We start from the raw sequence: 17,010 nt of genomic DNA, 5'->3' as shown, positions 1-17,010 counted from the left end.
GCCCACCATACAATTTTATTTTTTATTTTATTCAATAAGGCTATTTTAGGTCACTCATTCATAGACAGTCGTTGCAGTGATTATCCAACTATTTGATCCCGTCCGAAAAATAATTTCCGAAAGGTCTCCCCCGCGCCGTCGATGATCTCCTCACGCGGGCTGAATTTTGTTTTGATGAGTCGGTGTGTATCGAAGGAGCATTAGCCCCATTCTTTTCATCCAACTTTTCGTCAATTTCCTTCCTGTTTTTCCACTCAAAAAAAATTCCATTCAGCAGCAATCAAATACCAAAACAAAAAAAAAAAATAAATAAAAAAAAAACATGTCAGTAACATATGTATCTAATTTGACATGTTCTACATGAAACATGGACTAATAGGCACCGTAATCTTGTTTGCGATAGCAGAGCACTTTGGCGGTCAAAGAGGTTACTTTTCACCCCACCAGTCCACCGAGACACCACCCCACCAGACCCATTGAACGCCTTGGGCCGCATTACAAATATTTTTGAGCACATTTATGTGTAGATCAAAGTGCATTCTATTAAATTAAACTATTCATGGGTGCCTACTATGCCGTTTTTCTCTGTGTGTATCCTCTGTTTTTAAATTTGTAATTTTCAGGGAACCAGCTTGGCCTTGGAAAACTCGTAACCTTGTGCTCGTATTTTACACCAGACTATCAGTTTACTCTGCAACAACAGGCAATCAGAATTGTTGAATAAAGCACGCACACATACTGTAAAGCCAGGCCGAGGCTGCTGGCCGAAATACCCTTCAGAATGTCGAAGGCCAACCCCAATGACAACAACAACGAGCAGCCCCCAGCCGCCAAGAGGCAGCGATTGTCAGATGTTGCAAGTAAAGATGAAAGTACTTTGAATGAGATTTCGACTACTATGGACAGCAGTGAGGGTAAGGTCGGCGGGTCCTCGGGTGGTGGCGTCTCCGATCTTTGTGAGCTACTGCATAACATACTGGTGTGCGTTGTTTGCCGCGAGGTTCCACAACCACACGACTTCTTTCAGTGCAGCCATGGGCATATCATGTGTGAGGACTGCAAGACCGCCGTTCTGGCTTTTGCCATCTTCAATAAAACGAGTGCCTGCTGCCCCAGTTGTCGATCGCTCATTAGAAACTACGATCAGGAGCAGAATCTAGTGGTGCGCCAGACCCTCTGGGAGCTACCCATCAGCTGCCCCAGCTGCAATGACCAGTTCTCAGACAGGAAAGATCTCTCCAGACACTTGGAGTTCGTTTGTGAGGGGCGTGTGGTTTGCTGCAAGTACCACTGCCTGGGCTGTTCTTGGAAGGGCCCCTACAAGGACAGCGTCTCACATGATTCCGACTGTGGGTTTCCCCAGAAGCAGGGAAAGGAGATCCTAGATATTCTGCTGCATGTCGAGGACAGGGAGCTTGAGGCCCAAAAGCCCTTGTTGCAGCTCCATCGGGTGCTGAGTGCTAGCCGGGTGGAATTTTTCACCTTGAGAATGAAGGGGATACACCGCTCAGAGGGTTTACACCCACGGACCCTCGAGTCTGAGGTAAGGTTTTGGAGAACCAGAACTCGTCTGCAGCATACCTCTGATGATCTCTTATCCCGATCCCCACAGACGATTCGTGCCTTTGAGGAGGATTGGGTGCTGCGTCTACGTCTGAAAAGAGCTGGGGAAAAAATCACCGTCAGCGGCCAGCTATTGCTTTCGACTACCCCACGAGTGTCCCTTATGGTCGACCATTTGATCCAGATGCCGCAGAGTGTCTGCAGCGCCAAGCAGCTGCACGACATACGCCCGCGTATCTACCGCCATATTTTCGATTCAACCGGCAAGTGCGCAAACCGCCAGGAGCTTCCCTTGGCGGGACCTCAGGCCCTGTACCGGCTATTTGCCATGACCCGGATCCAGCTCCGTTTGTGGATGTTTTTGCATTATTGAGCTGACGCTAAAAACCTTTAAATTGTAGTTTAAACCTTTTGATTTGATTTGATTTTTAAATTCGTTGCTTTAGAGCTGAATTTTTAGGGTTTGGGCGCCTTTTGGATCTGCTCGTTCACAGCAAGACCTTCTTCAGCAGCAGCCTTGGCCTTATCATTGAAGTCGTGCAGAAGCAATCGAGTAAATTAGGCATACGTTTTTGTCTGGTCTGTTAAGGTCGGCTAGTGTCGGCTAGACTTACCTTAACGCTATCCTCGTTGAAAAAGTCCTTGACCTTTGCCAGCAGGTCGTTGAGCTAAGCCTCAACTGGCTTGGTGGGTTCCTCACGAGGCACGCGAGCACACATGCAAATTAAACAACTGCGGTAGCGGATTGTGTTTTTAAAAAGTTTTTATTTTACTTCGAACTTCACTGATATAGATTTAAGTAGAGGGTCACAAAGGAATTCCGGGCAAGGGATTGCGCGATCTTAATATTTAGCTAGACTTTGCGGTGTCGCTGCTGGATCAAGACTGATTTGAACTTTCTGATCTTTGCATCGTTGATCCCTTTCGGGAATCGTTTTTCTATAAACATTTCAATTGATTTCGCCATCCCGAGTATTGGATTTCGTCATCCAAAGAGAGAACTGTAAAAGGCCTAAAGTGCAGGATCTGCAGAAAGCCGGGAGTGAGATTGTTTATGAGAAGCCGGGTGTGGGCAAACATTGGTTTTCCATTTAGGCGTGTGTCAAAGATTGGGATTGCGGCGGGGGCGCTTGAGATTGTACATCTTAGAAATCAATTAGGCGGAGGCCCAAGATTGAAATTGTTTTCGTTTTGGAAAACCAAAGATTGTTTACAACTCGTATAAGAGCTCAATGGAATTGGGTACGTTAACTCCCCCCATTCTTAAATGTTTCGTCCCGATACATTTTGAAGTTCTGATAGAGCTCTAATTTCTTCTGACAGTATTTGAATGTTGCTTTCCACTATTTCTTCTGACGGTATTCTTATTGATTTAATAAGTACAAATTTGGTTAATTTATAGCCGAAGTAAAATAACATTAACAATATCAAAATGATTAAAAATAATGTTGTTAATGGTAAGGCCGTATTACCTAATGTTATAAGGGGATTTAAAATATTAACATTATCAAAAGAAAATTGCTTATCATTCGATTGTATATAATCAACTAATTCAAAATCGCTATATCTATGATGCGATATATATTTTAGAATTTTACCCTTATCATTTATGTGGGTTATATTATTTATTACAATTGTGTTGTTGAATATAAGGAGATACGATCCTAACAAAGTAGTATTGTCTACGATATTTTTGCCTGAAACTAATATGGCACCATCCTGAATGATGTCTATTTCTTTGTTTTTTTCCCTTTTTTTAGTGCAGTTGGCTTTAAAGCCATTAAGTAAATTGGTGAAACAGGTACTCTTTAAATTTATTTGTGCGTAATTGTTAAAAGTTTCACTTTTAAAATTATTCATTAAATAGTATTTCTCCTTACATTCACAAACTTTTTCACTTATAACTAACATTCCATCATTTTGTGAGATGGCTCTTGCATGGTAAAACTTGCAAATATCTTTAATTTGAGGATATTTTATGTAAATGATTATTAAATCTGCATTTCGAATTATTTTAACCGTTGCAATGTCCAACAGATCAGACAATTCAACATTATGTTTTTCATGCTTATAAATGTCCTCTATTTCGTTTTTATTTAAAATTTTTGTATTGAAAATGTTTACTTTTAAGAGGGTTATGGTATCAACTAAATTTAGTAGGTCAAAAGTTATTAATTTTAAACGATGCTTTCTCAGTATCGTTTCTTCATTGAAGATGACATTTTTTAATGAATTTGATAGCAATTCAATTTCTTTGAAAAATTTGGAATTTATTACAAATTGTTTATTATTATTTTCAGTTAATTCATTTACTTTATTTTGTATTTTCAAAAAGTCGTCATGATCAGGGCTGCCTGCTATCCATTTCCAAATGGTACCTAATTCATTTATTCCCCTTTCTTTCCGTTTTGGAACTAATTCAATATGTGCTATTAAACTGTCCTTTAAATTATTAAATGCTCCAATTGCTGGTTCATCCAGCTGTATTAATGTTTTCTTGGATGCCCTTCGTGAAACTTTCCCATTTACTCCGCTCAGATATTTTGTTAAAGGCTTGGCCATTGTGGCATAATTTCGGACAAATTTTCTGTAATACCCTGTTAGTCCTAAGAAGCTACGTAGCTCTCTGATATTTTTAGGAATTGGATAGTTTTGTATTGTGGAGATTTTGTCTGGATCTGTTTTAATGATATTTTGGGAAACAATGTATCCCAGAAATTTGGTTTCTAATTGAAAGAATTTAGACTTTTCTAGTGAAATTTTCATGTTAGCGTTTTGCAATATCTGAATTATATGAATTAGATCTTTATAATGTTGTTCTATAGTTTTTGAAAATATTATTATATCGTCCATATAGACGTGACAAGTTTTCCCAACTTGTTCTCTAAGTATATCGTCCATTGCCCTTTGGAAAATTCTGGGAGCGTTCGTCAATCCCATAGGCATTCTTAGAAATTCATATTTGCCGTTATTTATGGAAAAAGATGTTTTTTCAATATCTGATTCCCTCATTAAAATCTGATAGAAACCTGACTCTAAATCAATGGCCGAGAAATATTTCGCTTTACCTAAATTGGCAAGGATTACTGAAGGATCTTGCATAGGGTATCTATCCGGTATAGTGTTTTCATTAAGTTTCTTAAAGTCTATTACTAATCTATGCTTAGGAGTTCCGTCCTCATTTACTCCCTTCTTTGGTACTACTATTACCGGTGAATTATATGGGCTTTTACTAGGTCTGATTATACCTTGATCTAACATTTTACTTATTTCGTTATTAAGGAAATCGTTAACCGAATAAGCGTATGGATACTGCTTGCCATATACCGGTCTATCGTGTTCAGTGTTAATCTCTCCTTTTATATCCGTTCTGAACGGTAACTGTAAATTTATATTGGCATGGTCTTCTTCGATGATAGATACCATTTTCTCTCTGAGATTTTCTAAATTGTCCTCTTTGTAGGTTATTGTGTTATACAATTTCATTTTTTTCAATTCAGAATTTGCATAATTTTGAATGTCGGATATTTCTACGACGGCGCGTTCAGGATTTTTGCATCCCAAACTTTTAAATTGTTCATTGTCGGATAATTCAACGACGGCGTGTTCAGGATTCTTTAATCCCAAACTATTCGAACTTTTAGTGTCGGATAATTCAACGACGGCGTGCTCAGGATATTTTAATCCCAAACTATTAAAACTTTGGATGTCGGATAATTCAACGACGGCGGGTTCAGGATATTTGAATCCCAAACTATTGACGGATAATTCTTCGTCGGCGTGCTCAGGATTTTTTGATCCCAAGCTATATAAACTTCCTTCTACCTTTACTGAATCGCTTTTCATTTCTTTTTCTTCTTCAAAATATTTTTTTATTATATATTCCTTCAACGGAAGGATGGTTTTTCCTTCTATAAAGGTTAATTTGTTTAAAGAAAGGACCTCGTCATATATTAGTTTCTCCTCATTGTCTTTATAACTTAAAGTCCCCTTTCCTGTATTAATAACCGCTCCGATTTTCTTTAATAGGTTAAATCCTATTAGTAAATCTGCCTCCATTCCATCTATTTCATAAAACACTTGCTTTGTGTTGAAAATTGTTATATTATGGAAATATTTAATTATTGAAAACCCATTCACTGTAGCAACTTTCTTATAAATTGGTAATTCTTTTTTATTGTCGTAAATTCCTTTTTTTATATAACAGGAAGTTGCTCCCGTATCTATCAAAACTTTTAATTCTCTGTTTATTTTTTTGTCTACTCTTTTTAGGTAGGGCAGACCTACTTCGGGGGCTGATCTAAAAAATGATCCTCCTCAATGTTATTTATCCTCATTGCTTTATTAGCCGGTTGTTCCGACATTTCGTTTGGCTTTCGATTCTGCGCTTGATTGTCGTTAGACTGATTATTCGGTACTACGTTTGCCCTAAAATGCTGGGCTTGGCTATAATTGTTATTATTTCTCCTATAATAACCGTTAGTATTCTCCCGATAATTTCTATTGTTATTATTTCCCCTGAATTGATTGCTGTTCTGTCGGTTCCGGATTTGTATCGATTCGTCTATTGTTTCTGCCTGATAATCTGATACCTGATCGGATTTAGTTTCTATTTGTTGTTTTAAATTTACAATTTGCTCTTGTACTTGTGAAATTTGAAGTGCTATCAATTGTTTAACCAGATCTGCTGTGAGATCGGCCCTTGCTTGAGAGTTAATCATTTTTAGTTTTTCAAAATCTAAAGTTAGTTGATCCACTTTTAATTTTTCTTATATGTTAGTTTTTATAATCTTATATAACCTAATTATACTTATATATTTATTAATACAACTCTTGCTCACGAAATATCCGGTAGGGGTCGTCCTTCTTAGTTTGGCAGATCTTCGAACGGTTCTTCCTTCTTGATTTGTCTGACAGGTCTTCGAACGGGTCTTCCTTCTTAAATTTCTTTGACTAAATTTGTTTGACTGGGTCTTCTGGGGGTCTTCCTTCTTTGGCTTCGCTGATCGTTTCACTTTCTTTGTATTTTGGTTTTGTCGGTTTTGTTGGTTTTGTTTTTTAAAAACTTTGGGTTTCTTTGGTTTTTTTTGTATTTACGAATTGCCTTGATTAGCTTTTTGTTTTATTTGTATTTTGCATTTTATTTGTATTTGTATTTGTATTTGTATTTGTATTTGTATTTGTATTTATTTTTGCACTCCCTAAGCTCCGGTTTGTTTCCTTTTTATCTCACTTTTTTTTATCTTATATCACACAGTCACTCCGCGTTTTTAAATTTGAAGGATTTATTCCATTAATTAATTGTCCTTCGGGTTTCGGCACGACGCAACACTTTTATCATTCGGTGTTTTTTATACAACGTCGCCCCACGTTGGGCGCCAATTAAACAACTGCGGTAGCGGATTGTGTTTTTAAAAAGTTTTTATTTTACTTCGAACTTCACTGATATAGATTTAAGTAGAGGGTCACAAAGGAATTCCGGGCAAGGGATTGCGCGATCTTAATATTTAGCTAGACTTTGCGGTGTCGCTGCTGGATCAAGACTGATTTGAACTTTCTGATCTTTGCATCGTTGATCCCTTTCGGGAATCGTTTTTCTATAAACATTTCAATTGATTTCGCCATCCCGAGTATTGGATTTCGTCATCCAAAGAGAGAACTGTAAAAGGCCTAAAGTGCAGGATCTGCAGAAAGCCGGGAGTGAGATTGTTTATGAGAAGCCGGGTGTGGGCAAACATTGGTTTTCCATTTAGGCGAGTGTCAAAGATTGGGATTGCGGCGGGGGCGCTTGAGATTGTACATCTTAGAAATCAATTAGGCGGAGGCCCAAGATTGAAATTGTTTTCGTTTTGGAAAACCAAAGATTGTTTACAACTCGTATAAGAGCTCAATGGAATTGGGTACGTTAACTTGCACACCTGAAATCAGACTTACAGTAAAACCACAATCAGTCACTGTTCCTTTTCGACCACTTCTATCTCCACTTACGGCGAACAGGGCGAACAGGAAGAAGATCAAAGCAATCTTGGCTATTTTTGGTTTTATTTATCCCGATACTCAAAATAAGTATTGGGGTATATTAGATTTGTGGTAAAAGTGGATGTGTGTAACTTCCAGAAGGAATCGTTTCCGACCCCATAAAGTATATATATTCTTGATCAGCATCAATAGCCGAGTCGATTGAGCCCTGTCTGTCTGTCCGTCCGTCCGTCCGTCCCCTTCAGCGCCTAGTGCTCAAAGACTATAAGAGCTAGAGCAACGATGCTTTGGATCCAGACTTCTGTGATATGTCCCTGCTACAAAAATAGTTCAGAACTTCGCCCCGCCCACTTCCGCCCCCACAAAGGACGAAAATCTGTGGCACCCACATTTTTATTAAAGATACGATAGAGCCAAAAACTCAGAATCATAGAGGATGTTTATATGTTCTAGAATGTAAAATCTCAACCAGATCGTATAATTATTATAGCCAGAATCAAGAAAACAATTTCATTCTTTCGTTCTCTGTCTCTCTCTAACACACAGGTTTCATGGTCGGTTTTGCCAATTGCAAAATTGAGTTCAAGGATCTCAGAACCTATAAGAGCCAGAGTAACCAAATTTGGTATCCACACTCCTGTAATATCGGACCTTGACCGTTTAGTGTCCAAATTTCGCCACACCCCCTTCCACCACCGCAAGTGACGAAAATCTGGGGCATCCACAAATCTCAGAGATCAGATCATTTTTATAGCCAAAGGGAACAAATCAATTTGCACTGGCTACGCAGCGCCCGACGTCACGCTCAGACTGATTTTCTGTCTCTCTCGCACGCACTCTTTGTCGTGTCGTTTAATATAATATAACTGTAGAGTTGCGGTGTCCGCAGCAACTCACAACGTTCCCCCTCGTTGGTTTTTAGTTTGTTTTACTGGTTCTGCTCTTTACTGAAGAACGTTGACTTGAGTACTCATAGCGACAGCTCGTTTTGCGTCGCAGCCGAGATGAAACCGAGAGCCGGGCTCATCACCGGCGCCACTATCAAGGTCAAGTGCTTAGAAGCGTACGTCCCGGTCCGCTCAGATAAGACAGTGGAGTGAAGTAGAGTGCTCAAAGTAGAGTTATAGACTATGTAGTATACTATGTGGACATGGAGGACATTTTACTACCCATTTAGAGCTCTGGCAAATGGTCGAGATAAGAATTTATATAAAAAAAATCGCGTACGAGTATGGAAAGGATACTAGGAAACGGGATACAGGGGGTCAAAGGGACAGATCAGCATGGATACGTAAACGAAGAAGATCACCGGTCAGATCTTTGTCGGCTGCGGTATCGCTCATTGGCGAGAACGCCCACCCTACCATGATCCTTCAGGGCCACCTATTAACAGTCAGGATCCCTTCAAATAAGCCTGCTATTCGATATTGTCTTACATTTATAGGGTAATACTATACAGCATATACTGGGGAAGGAATATCATAAGGGCGAGGTAGGGTATAATGATCTTAAATCTATAAAACTGATTAGTAGTAGGTATATATAAATGCATGTATAAAACCGTGATCATGGTTGAAGACCAACGAATAGTTACCGCACATTCATTCTTTTCAGATGGGGGTTAAACCGGTGGTACGGGCACGTGGCCAATAAAGGTGTCCGGGAATAACCAATTCGTAACTTCTAGACCAGCGTTGTAATACGTAGATACTAGTGGTGCTAATCCTACGCGGAAAGAACAGAAATTTTTCAACGGGTCTCTGTAGCTGGGTGGATTACCTCAACAGAATTACACCACTGATCGAAAAATTTTACTGAACTGTGGGCGTTCGTTTTCCAAATGGTCGTACGGCTGCCCCAGTATTGACGATATATAACTGGCGCGTCCACTCAAATTAAATCATCACTTTGAGCCGCACTTGGCACTTGCACTAGGCTTTGACTTTGGCTTGACCTTGGTTTAGAGACCTGGGTCAGCTCTACAAGACTTTTTTTTCCACGGCCGGTCACTCTGACGGTCACGAGGAGAGAAAGAAAGAGGCTGGGACTACTAAAAACAGCAACCCACGTTTTCCCACACTTTCTATGGTCTTCTTCTGTTATACAGGATCCAGACACAGCAATATTTAATGAAATATAGTGCACGGCAGAAAAATTGCATATCAAAGCGTTGCCGCTTGGTCGCGAAACAGCTGTTGATAAGCTTTATCAAAGCTCACAAGATCTTCAACTCGAATTTTTTTACAGCCTAGTTATACCCGATACTCAAAATGAGTATTGGGGTATATTAGATTTGTGGTAAAAGTGGATGTGTGTAACGTCCAGAAGGAATCCAGAAGAAACCGACTCCATAAAGTATATATATTCTTGATCAGCATCAATAGCCGAGTCGATTGACCCTGTCTGTCTGTCCGTCCGTCCGTCCGTCCTCTTCAGCGCTTAGTGCTCAAAGACTATAAGAGCTAGAGCAACGATGCTTTGGATCCAGACTTCTGTAATATGTCCCTGCTACAAAAATAGTTCAGAACTTCGCCCCGCCCACTTCCGCCCCCACAAAGGACGAAAATCTGTGGCACCCACATTTTTAAAAAACACATCCAAAAACTCAGAATCGTAGAGGATGACTATATGTTCTAGATTGCATAATCTCAACCAGATCGTATAATTATTATAGCCAGAATCAAGAAAACAATTTCATTCTTTCGTTCTCTGTCTCTCTCTAACACACAGGTTTCATGGTCGGTTTTGCCAATTGCAAAATTGAGTTCAAGGATCTCAGAACCTATAAGAGCCAGAGTAACCAAATTTGGTATCCACACTCCTGTAATATCGGACCTTGACGGTTTCGTGTCCAAATTTCGCCACACCCCCTTCCGCCCCCGCAAATGACGAAAATCTGGGGCATCCACAAATCTCAGAGATCAGATCATTTTTATAGCCAAAGGGAACAAATCAATTTGCACTGGCTACGCAGCGCCCGACGTCACGCTCAGACTGATTTTCTGTCTCTCTCGCACGCACTCTTTGTCGTGTCGTTTAATATAAGCTGCGTCTGCCGGAGGAGAGCCATACTGACTTAGTATCGGGTATAACTGTAGAGTTGCGGTGTCCGCAGCTACTCACCACGTTCCCCCTCGTTGGTTTTTAGTTTGTTTTACTGGTGCTGCTCTTTACTGAAGAACGTTGACTTGAGTACCCATAGCGACAGCTCGTTTTGCGTCGCAGCCGAGATGAAACCGAGAGCCGGGCTCATCACCGGCGCCACTATCAAGGTCAAGTGCTTAGAAGCGTACGTCCCGGTCCGCTCAGATAAGAGCGTGGAGTGAAGTAGAGTGCTCAAAGTAGACTATGTAGTATACTATGTGGGCATGGAGGACATTTTACTACCCATTTAGAACTCTGGCAAATGGTCGAGATAAGAATTTATATAAAAAAAATCGCGTACGAGTATGGAAAGGATACTAGGAAACGGGATACAGGGGGTCAAAGGGACAGATCAGCATGGATACGTAAACGAAGAAGATCACCGGTCAGATCTTTGTCGGCTGCGGTATCGGTCATTGGCGAGAACGCCCACCCTACCATGATCCTTCAGGGCCACCTATTAACAGTCAGGATCCCTTCAAATAAGCCTGCTATTCGATATTGTCTTACATTTATAGGGTATTACTATACAGCATATACTGAGGAAGGAATATCATAAGGGCGAGGTAGGGTATAATGATCTTAAATCTATAAAACTGATTAGTAGTAGGTATATATAAATGCATGTATAAAACCGTGATCATGGTTGAAGGCCAACGAACAGTTACCGCACATTCATTCTTTTCAGATGGGGGTTAAACCGGTGGTACGGGCACGTGGCCAATAGAGGTGTCCGGGAATAACCAATCCGTAACTTCTAGACCAGCGTTGTAATACGTTGATACTAGTGGTGCTAATCCTACGCGGAAAGAACAGAAATTTTTCAACGGGTCTCTGTAGCTGGGTGGATAATTACCTCAACAGAATTACACGACTGATCGAAAAATTTTACTGAACTGTGGGCGTTCGTTTTCCAAATGGTCGAACGGCTGCACCAGTATTGATGATATATAACTGGCGCGTCCACTCAAATTAAATCATCACTTTGAGCCGCACTTGGCACTTGCACTAGGCTTTGACTTTGGCTTGACCTTGGTTTAGAGAACTGGGTCAGCTCTACAAGACTTTTTTTTCCACGGCCGGTCACTCTGACGGTCACGAGGAGAGAAAGAAAGAGGCTGGGACTACTAAAAACAGCAACCCACGTTTTCCCACACTTTCTATGGTCTTTTTCTGTTATACAGGATCCAGACACAGCAATATTTAATGAAATATAGTGCACGGCAGAAAAATTGCATATCAAAGCGTTGCCGCTTGGTCGCAAAACAGCTGTTGATAAGCTTTATCAAAGCTCACAAGACCTTCTACTGGAATTTTTGTACGGCCTAGTTATACCCGATACTCAAAATGAGTATTGGGGTATATTAGATTTGTGGTAAAAGTGGATGTGTGTAACGTCCAGAAGGAATCGTTTCCGACTCCACATCCATATATGGGTGTTAAAACACATCTTATGATCAAACGGGATTCCGAGGTCATTTGAACTCGAAATTCGCTCAAGGACATGATTTCCTAGAACATATGGGACAAAATGAGGAGCGCGACGGTAAAATGTCATAAGTTTGCATTTGGAAAGGTTCAGAAATATAAGATTAGTTGAACACCACAATAGTAGTTCACTTAGATCAAGTTGAAGGCGTGTGTGCAAATACCAATCATAGTAAGAAAGACAGATTTTGACATCACCAGCATACATTAGTGTAGTAGAGTATGTTATAACTTGAGGAAGGTCATTCACAAATAAAATAAACAGAAGCGGGCCCAGATGACTTCCCTGTGGCACACCTGAAGTAACATTAACAGTATTTGACAACACGTTAGAAAACAAAACACGTTGAGTACGGTTAGAGAGATAGGACGAAATCCAATCTAGAAGATTCGTTGGTGTTTGTAGTGGAGCGGATCGAGGATCAATTATCCAACGGCGAGGTGTATGTTCCAGTATAAACTCCTAGCAGTCGTCACAGAAAGGAAAGGCCGATGGGTTTCGTTGTGTGTATATATATATATTGTTCATGTAATTATTGGGTATTCGCGCGGTATGTCGACAGGTTGAAGCGGGGGTGAAATCGTAACTAACTCTCTATGCCTTATGATCTACGCTTTATGCTGCCTTTGTGCTGCGGTGAGCGCCGTGTGGATCGTGGATTGTGGATCCGAGCGCCCCTCCGAGCGCGCGAGCGCGAGCCGGGACCGAGGCGCGCGGAGCCGGCACAGTGCGCGGAAACTGTCTATTGCTGGCCTGAACATCCTCCCCCCCCCCTTGCAGGATTGCAAAGTATAATGGGGTGGCCTATGGCTGGGTGCACGCCCCCGACACGATCCATCCAAAAACGGTGCTCTGGGCCACCGGCAGGCCGTCCTCACGCGCAAGGAACCCGGGCTGGATCACCTTCGGGTAGACATCTGCTCCCAAGATGAGCGAGATTGTCGCCGGTCGATGGAATTGTTCATCGGCAAGCCTCAGGTCACCGAAACGCGCCCGCACGGAATCGCTCAGCTGTCGGATAGGCGTGCAGATGCGCACACGGGGCTCGACCTTGAGCATCGTCTCCAACTGGAAGTCGCCCATTTTGGCGCGGATCACCGCCGTACACACTTTCTCGTCCCCCACACAAGTGGTGGGTAACTTGAAGGCGCTGGCCAAGGAGTCGTCAATACAGCTCACCGGCGTGCATGGGTCGATGAGCGCCGCCGTCTCGAAGTTTTTGGAACCCGTATCCAAGACCACCAGCGCCGTCGGGAGTATGATGAGGCTTCGATGTTGTAGAAGTGAGTCGACGGATGGTGCCGGGGGCCCTGCCACGGGGCGGCTCACGGGGAGACGCGGGCGGCGGTCGGCGTGGGCCGACGTGGATGGCGACGATGCAGCCGAGGCTGAGCGGGCTGGACGCCGAGGTCGGCGTTTGACGTGGGGCGCTGTAGATGGCGACAATGCTCCTGAGGCCGAGCGGACTGGACGACGAGACGAGGGTATGTGGAGTAGAGTGTGGTGGTTTTTGCCACACACTCGGCACAGCCCGCCACTGCGACAATCCTGGCCGGAGTGTTGGTGGGCCAGGCAGTTCCCGCAATATTTGTTAATGAGGACAGCTCGGAGTCTCTTCTCAGGGCTCAGGCGAAGGAAATGGTGACAGGTCCGTAGCGGATGAATTCCTCGGCAGACCCGGCAACGGTACGAGTTGATCCCTCGATCACGCCGGCTCTCCGTGGTGCGGCTGGAGCGGATCCGTGGGGCCATGTCTGGATGAGGATGGAACTAGGATGGAATAGAGAAGTCGAAGAAGTATTAGTACGGAGCTGTGAATGGGACAAGTGCACATTCACGTTATTGTTGGATGGAACTACGGGGTTCTACTGGCAGGAGAACGACCTTGACAATCGGTCTTTTGAGGGTACCGCGGGCAGTAAGGATATCCACCACACGGACCCTGTCGTCGGCACCGGGATACACGGAAGTTATCCTTCCGAGCCGCCATTCGTTGGACGGCAGGTTATCCTCCTTGATGACCACCATATCGCCAACCTGCAGATTTGGCGTCGGCGTCTGCCACTTAGTCCGCTTGTGGAGCTCCTTGAGGTATTCCTCCTTCCACCTTTGACAGAACTGTTGGTTGAGGGCCTTCAAATGCTGCCACCGATTGATGATCGAATTAAGGTTCCCCTTTATTTCGGGCTCGGCCGTACTCATTAAGGGCCCCCCAATAAGGAAGTGCCCGGGAGTGAGGGCTAGCAGCTCCGTCGGATCATCGGACATCGGTGAGAGCGGCCTGGAATTGAGGCACGCTTCAATCTTCGCGAGCAGCGTAGAAAGCTCTTCAAACGTATACCTCCGAGTGGACGTGGCCTTGTAGAAGAGAGTTTTGAAACTCTTCACTCCGGCTTCCCATAGGCCTCCCATATGTGGAGCTCCTGGTGGGATGAAGCGCCACGAAACCCGCTGATGGCTATACGCATCAGTCACCGAGTCCTTAAACGCGTCAAGGAAGTCACTGGAAAGCAGGGTTGCTGCACCAACGAAAGTTTTTCCATTATCTGAATGGATACGCTGTGGACATCCGCGCCTTGCGACGAAACGAGCGAAGGCGGCGAGAAATTTTTCGGTGGTGAGGTCGGACGTGGGTTCTAAATGTATCGCCTTTGTGGAAAAACACACGAATACGCACACATACCCCTTCGTGATCAGACATGCTCTCCCTGTATAGTTCCGTATTTCGAAAGGACCCGCGTAATCAATCCCTGTATGCGTAAACGGTCTGGAAAAGGACGACCGCTCGGTTGGGAGATCTCCCATCATTTGGGTTTGCAACCTTCTTTTGTGAATAACGCAGACCTTGCAGGAGTTCACAACCCCCTTCATAAGCCTTTGAACCTTTGGAATCCAATACTTTGATCGAATGAGGCGCACCATCAATTGGTTGCCGCCATGAAGAGTTATCCGGTGTGTAAATTGCGCGAGAAGGCGAGACAATCGACAATTATATGGGAGAATGATTGGATGTCGTTCGTCGTATCTAAGCACTTCAGAGCCTGCGACACGGCCGCATGCTCTGATCAACCCATGGCGGTCTAGGAAAGGGTTCATGTTCAGGATAGAACTTGACCTTGGCGTTGGCCGCTTACCGCTTAGGCAGCGATACTCCTCGGGGTATTCTCTACGCTGCGTCTCTAGGATAAGAGTTTTTTCAGCTTCGGTAATTTCGCCGCTCGTAAGATGGCCCTTTTGCGCGGTGGCTAACTTCCGGCAGCGCTTGGTGAAGCGCAGGATATATGCACGGACTCGTAGAGCTCTCTCCAGATTGGAGAATCGTTCGAGGAAGTCTTCGGCTGGGTTGAGTGCGAAATGGGCTTTTACAGTTCGCTGCTCTAAGGTCATAACGGGGGAGTTATTAACTGGTGCCGGCCATTGATCTCGGCCCTTCTGCAGCCAAGTTGGTCCTTGCCACCAGAGTTGGTTCTCCACCAACTCCTGTAACGGCACGCCTCTGCTGGCTAAGTCCGCGGGGTTCTGTTCGGATGGAACGTGGCACCACTTCTCAATATCGGTCGCTTGAGATATCCTAGTCACTCGGTTGGCCACGAACGTGGTCCAGTGACACGCGGGCTTTGCCAGCCAGGCGAGGACTATGGTGGAATCGGTCCAGCAATAGCAGCTCGTACTTGCTGTTGGCATATTCGGCAGGATAGCCGCCGCCATTTCGGACAAAAGCACTGCCCCGCAAAGCTCTAACCGGGGGAGCGACACGGTTTTCACGTTTGCGACTCGCGTTTTCGCTGTGAGAAGCTGCACCTCGACCAAACGGTCAACCTCAATGCGGACGTAGATGGCGGCACCGTAAGCCCTCTCGGATGCATCGCAGAACCCATGATGTTCGACTTTTACCGCTGGCCGGGAGCCGACCCATCTTGGAATATGGATTTGGTCGAGAGCGGAGTAGCTCCGCAGGAAACTTTGCCAGCGCTGGCGCATCTCGCTTGGAAGCTCATCGTCCCATCCCAGGTCCTGCAACCAGATTTCTTGCATGAAGATCTTGGACCGAACAATGAATGGGGCCAACCACCCCGCGGGGTCGAACAGCCTTGCGATCTGGGACAGAACTGCTCGCTTGGTGTATGACGACTCAGGCGCTAACTCGGGAGGGACAAAAAAAAACTCGTCTGAAGTCGCTTTCCAGCGAATCCCGAGAGTCTTAGCCGTGCTCTCTTCCTCCATCTCCAGAAAATCTGTGTGGAGACGATGAGCACTCGGAATTCCTGCCAGAATAGCTTTGTGGTTTGAAGTCCACTTCCGCAGCGGAAAACCTGCAGAGCTAAGTGCGGCCTGCAACTCGCGGATCGTTAGTCGAGCCTCATCGGTAGAATCCGCTCCGGCTAGGACATCGTCGACATACATGAATGATCGGATAATGCGACTTGCTTTCGGAAATCTGGACTGGACGTCGCTTGCTAGCTGTTGCAACACTCGGATGGCAAGAAAAGGAGCGCAATTGACTCCGAAGGTTACGGTCTTAAGTTCATAGTCGCGGATGAGTCCCTCCTTGTTTCGAAATAATATTCGCTGGAAAGGGGTGTGTTTCGGGTCAACCCAAATTTGGCGATACATCTTGGTGATGTCCGCGTTGAAAACGTACCGGAAATAACGCCACTTCAGGATCTGGAGGGTCAAGTCAGATTGGAGGACCGGGCCGGCGTGCAGAAGATCATTCAAACTCACACCGTTGGTCGACGGGCTGGATGCGTTAAATACCACGCGGACCTTCGTGGTAGTGCTCTCAGGCTTGAAGACAGCGTGGTGCGGAAGGTAGTAGGTTGAGGACCCATGAG

General features: G+C 44.1%; 1 protein-coding gene across 1 annotated transcript; it reads left to right on the top strand.

Annotated features, from left to right (window-relative positions):
• The first annotated feature begins 691 nt into the window (after positions 1–691).
• On the top strand, positions 692–1,936 carry LOC113566783 (cysteine and histidine-rich protein 1 homolog). Its single transcript, XM_026993877.1, has 2 exons — positions 692–1,543; positions 1,613–1,936. Exons 1-2 carry the CDS (start codon positions 782–784, stop codon positions 1,934–1,936), a joined length of 1,086 nt encoding a protein of 361 aa, XP_026849678.1. The 5' UTR covers positions 692–781.
• Positions 1,937–17,010: the final 15,074 nt, after the last annotated feature.

This window comes from Drosophila persimilis, unplaced genomic scaffold (assembly GCF_003286085.1).
Source record: "Drosophila persimilis strain 14011-0111.01,24,50 unplaced genomic scaffold, DperRS2 tig00000966-arrow-arrow-pilon, whole genome shotgun sequence".
Taxonomy (NCBI): domain Eukaryota; kingdom Metazoa; phylum Arthropoda; class Insecta; order Diptera; family Drosophilidae; genus Drosophila; species Drosophila persimilis.
Note: the sequence above shows the minus strand (reverse complement) of the source record. Positions and strands in the feature narration are given on the sequence as shown.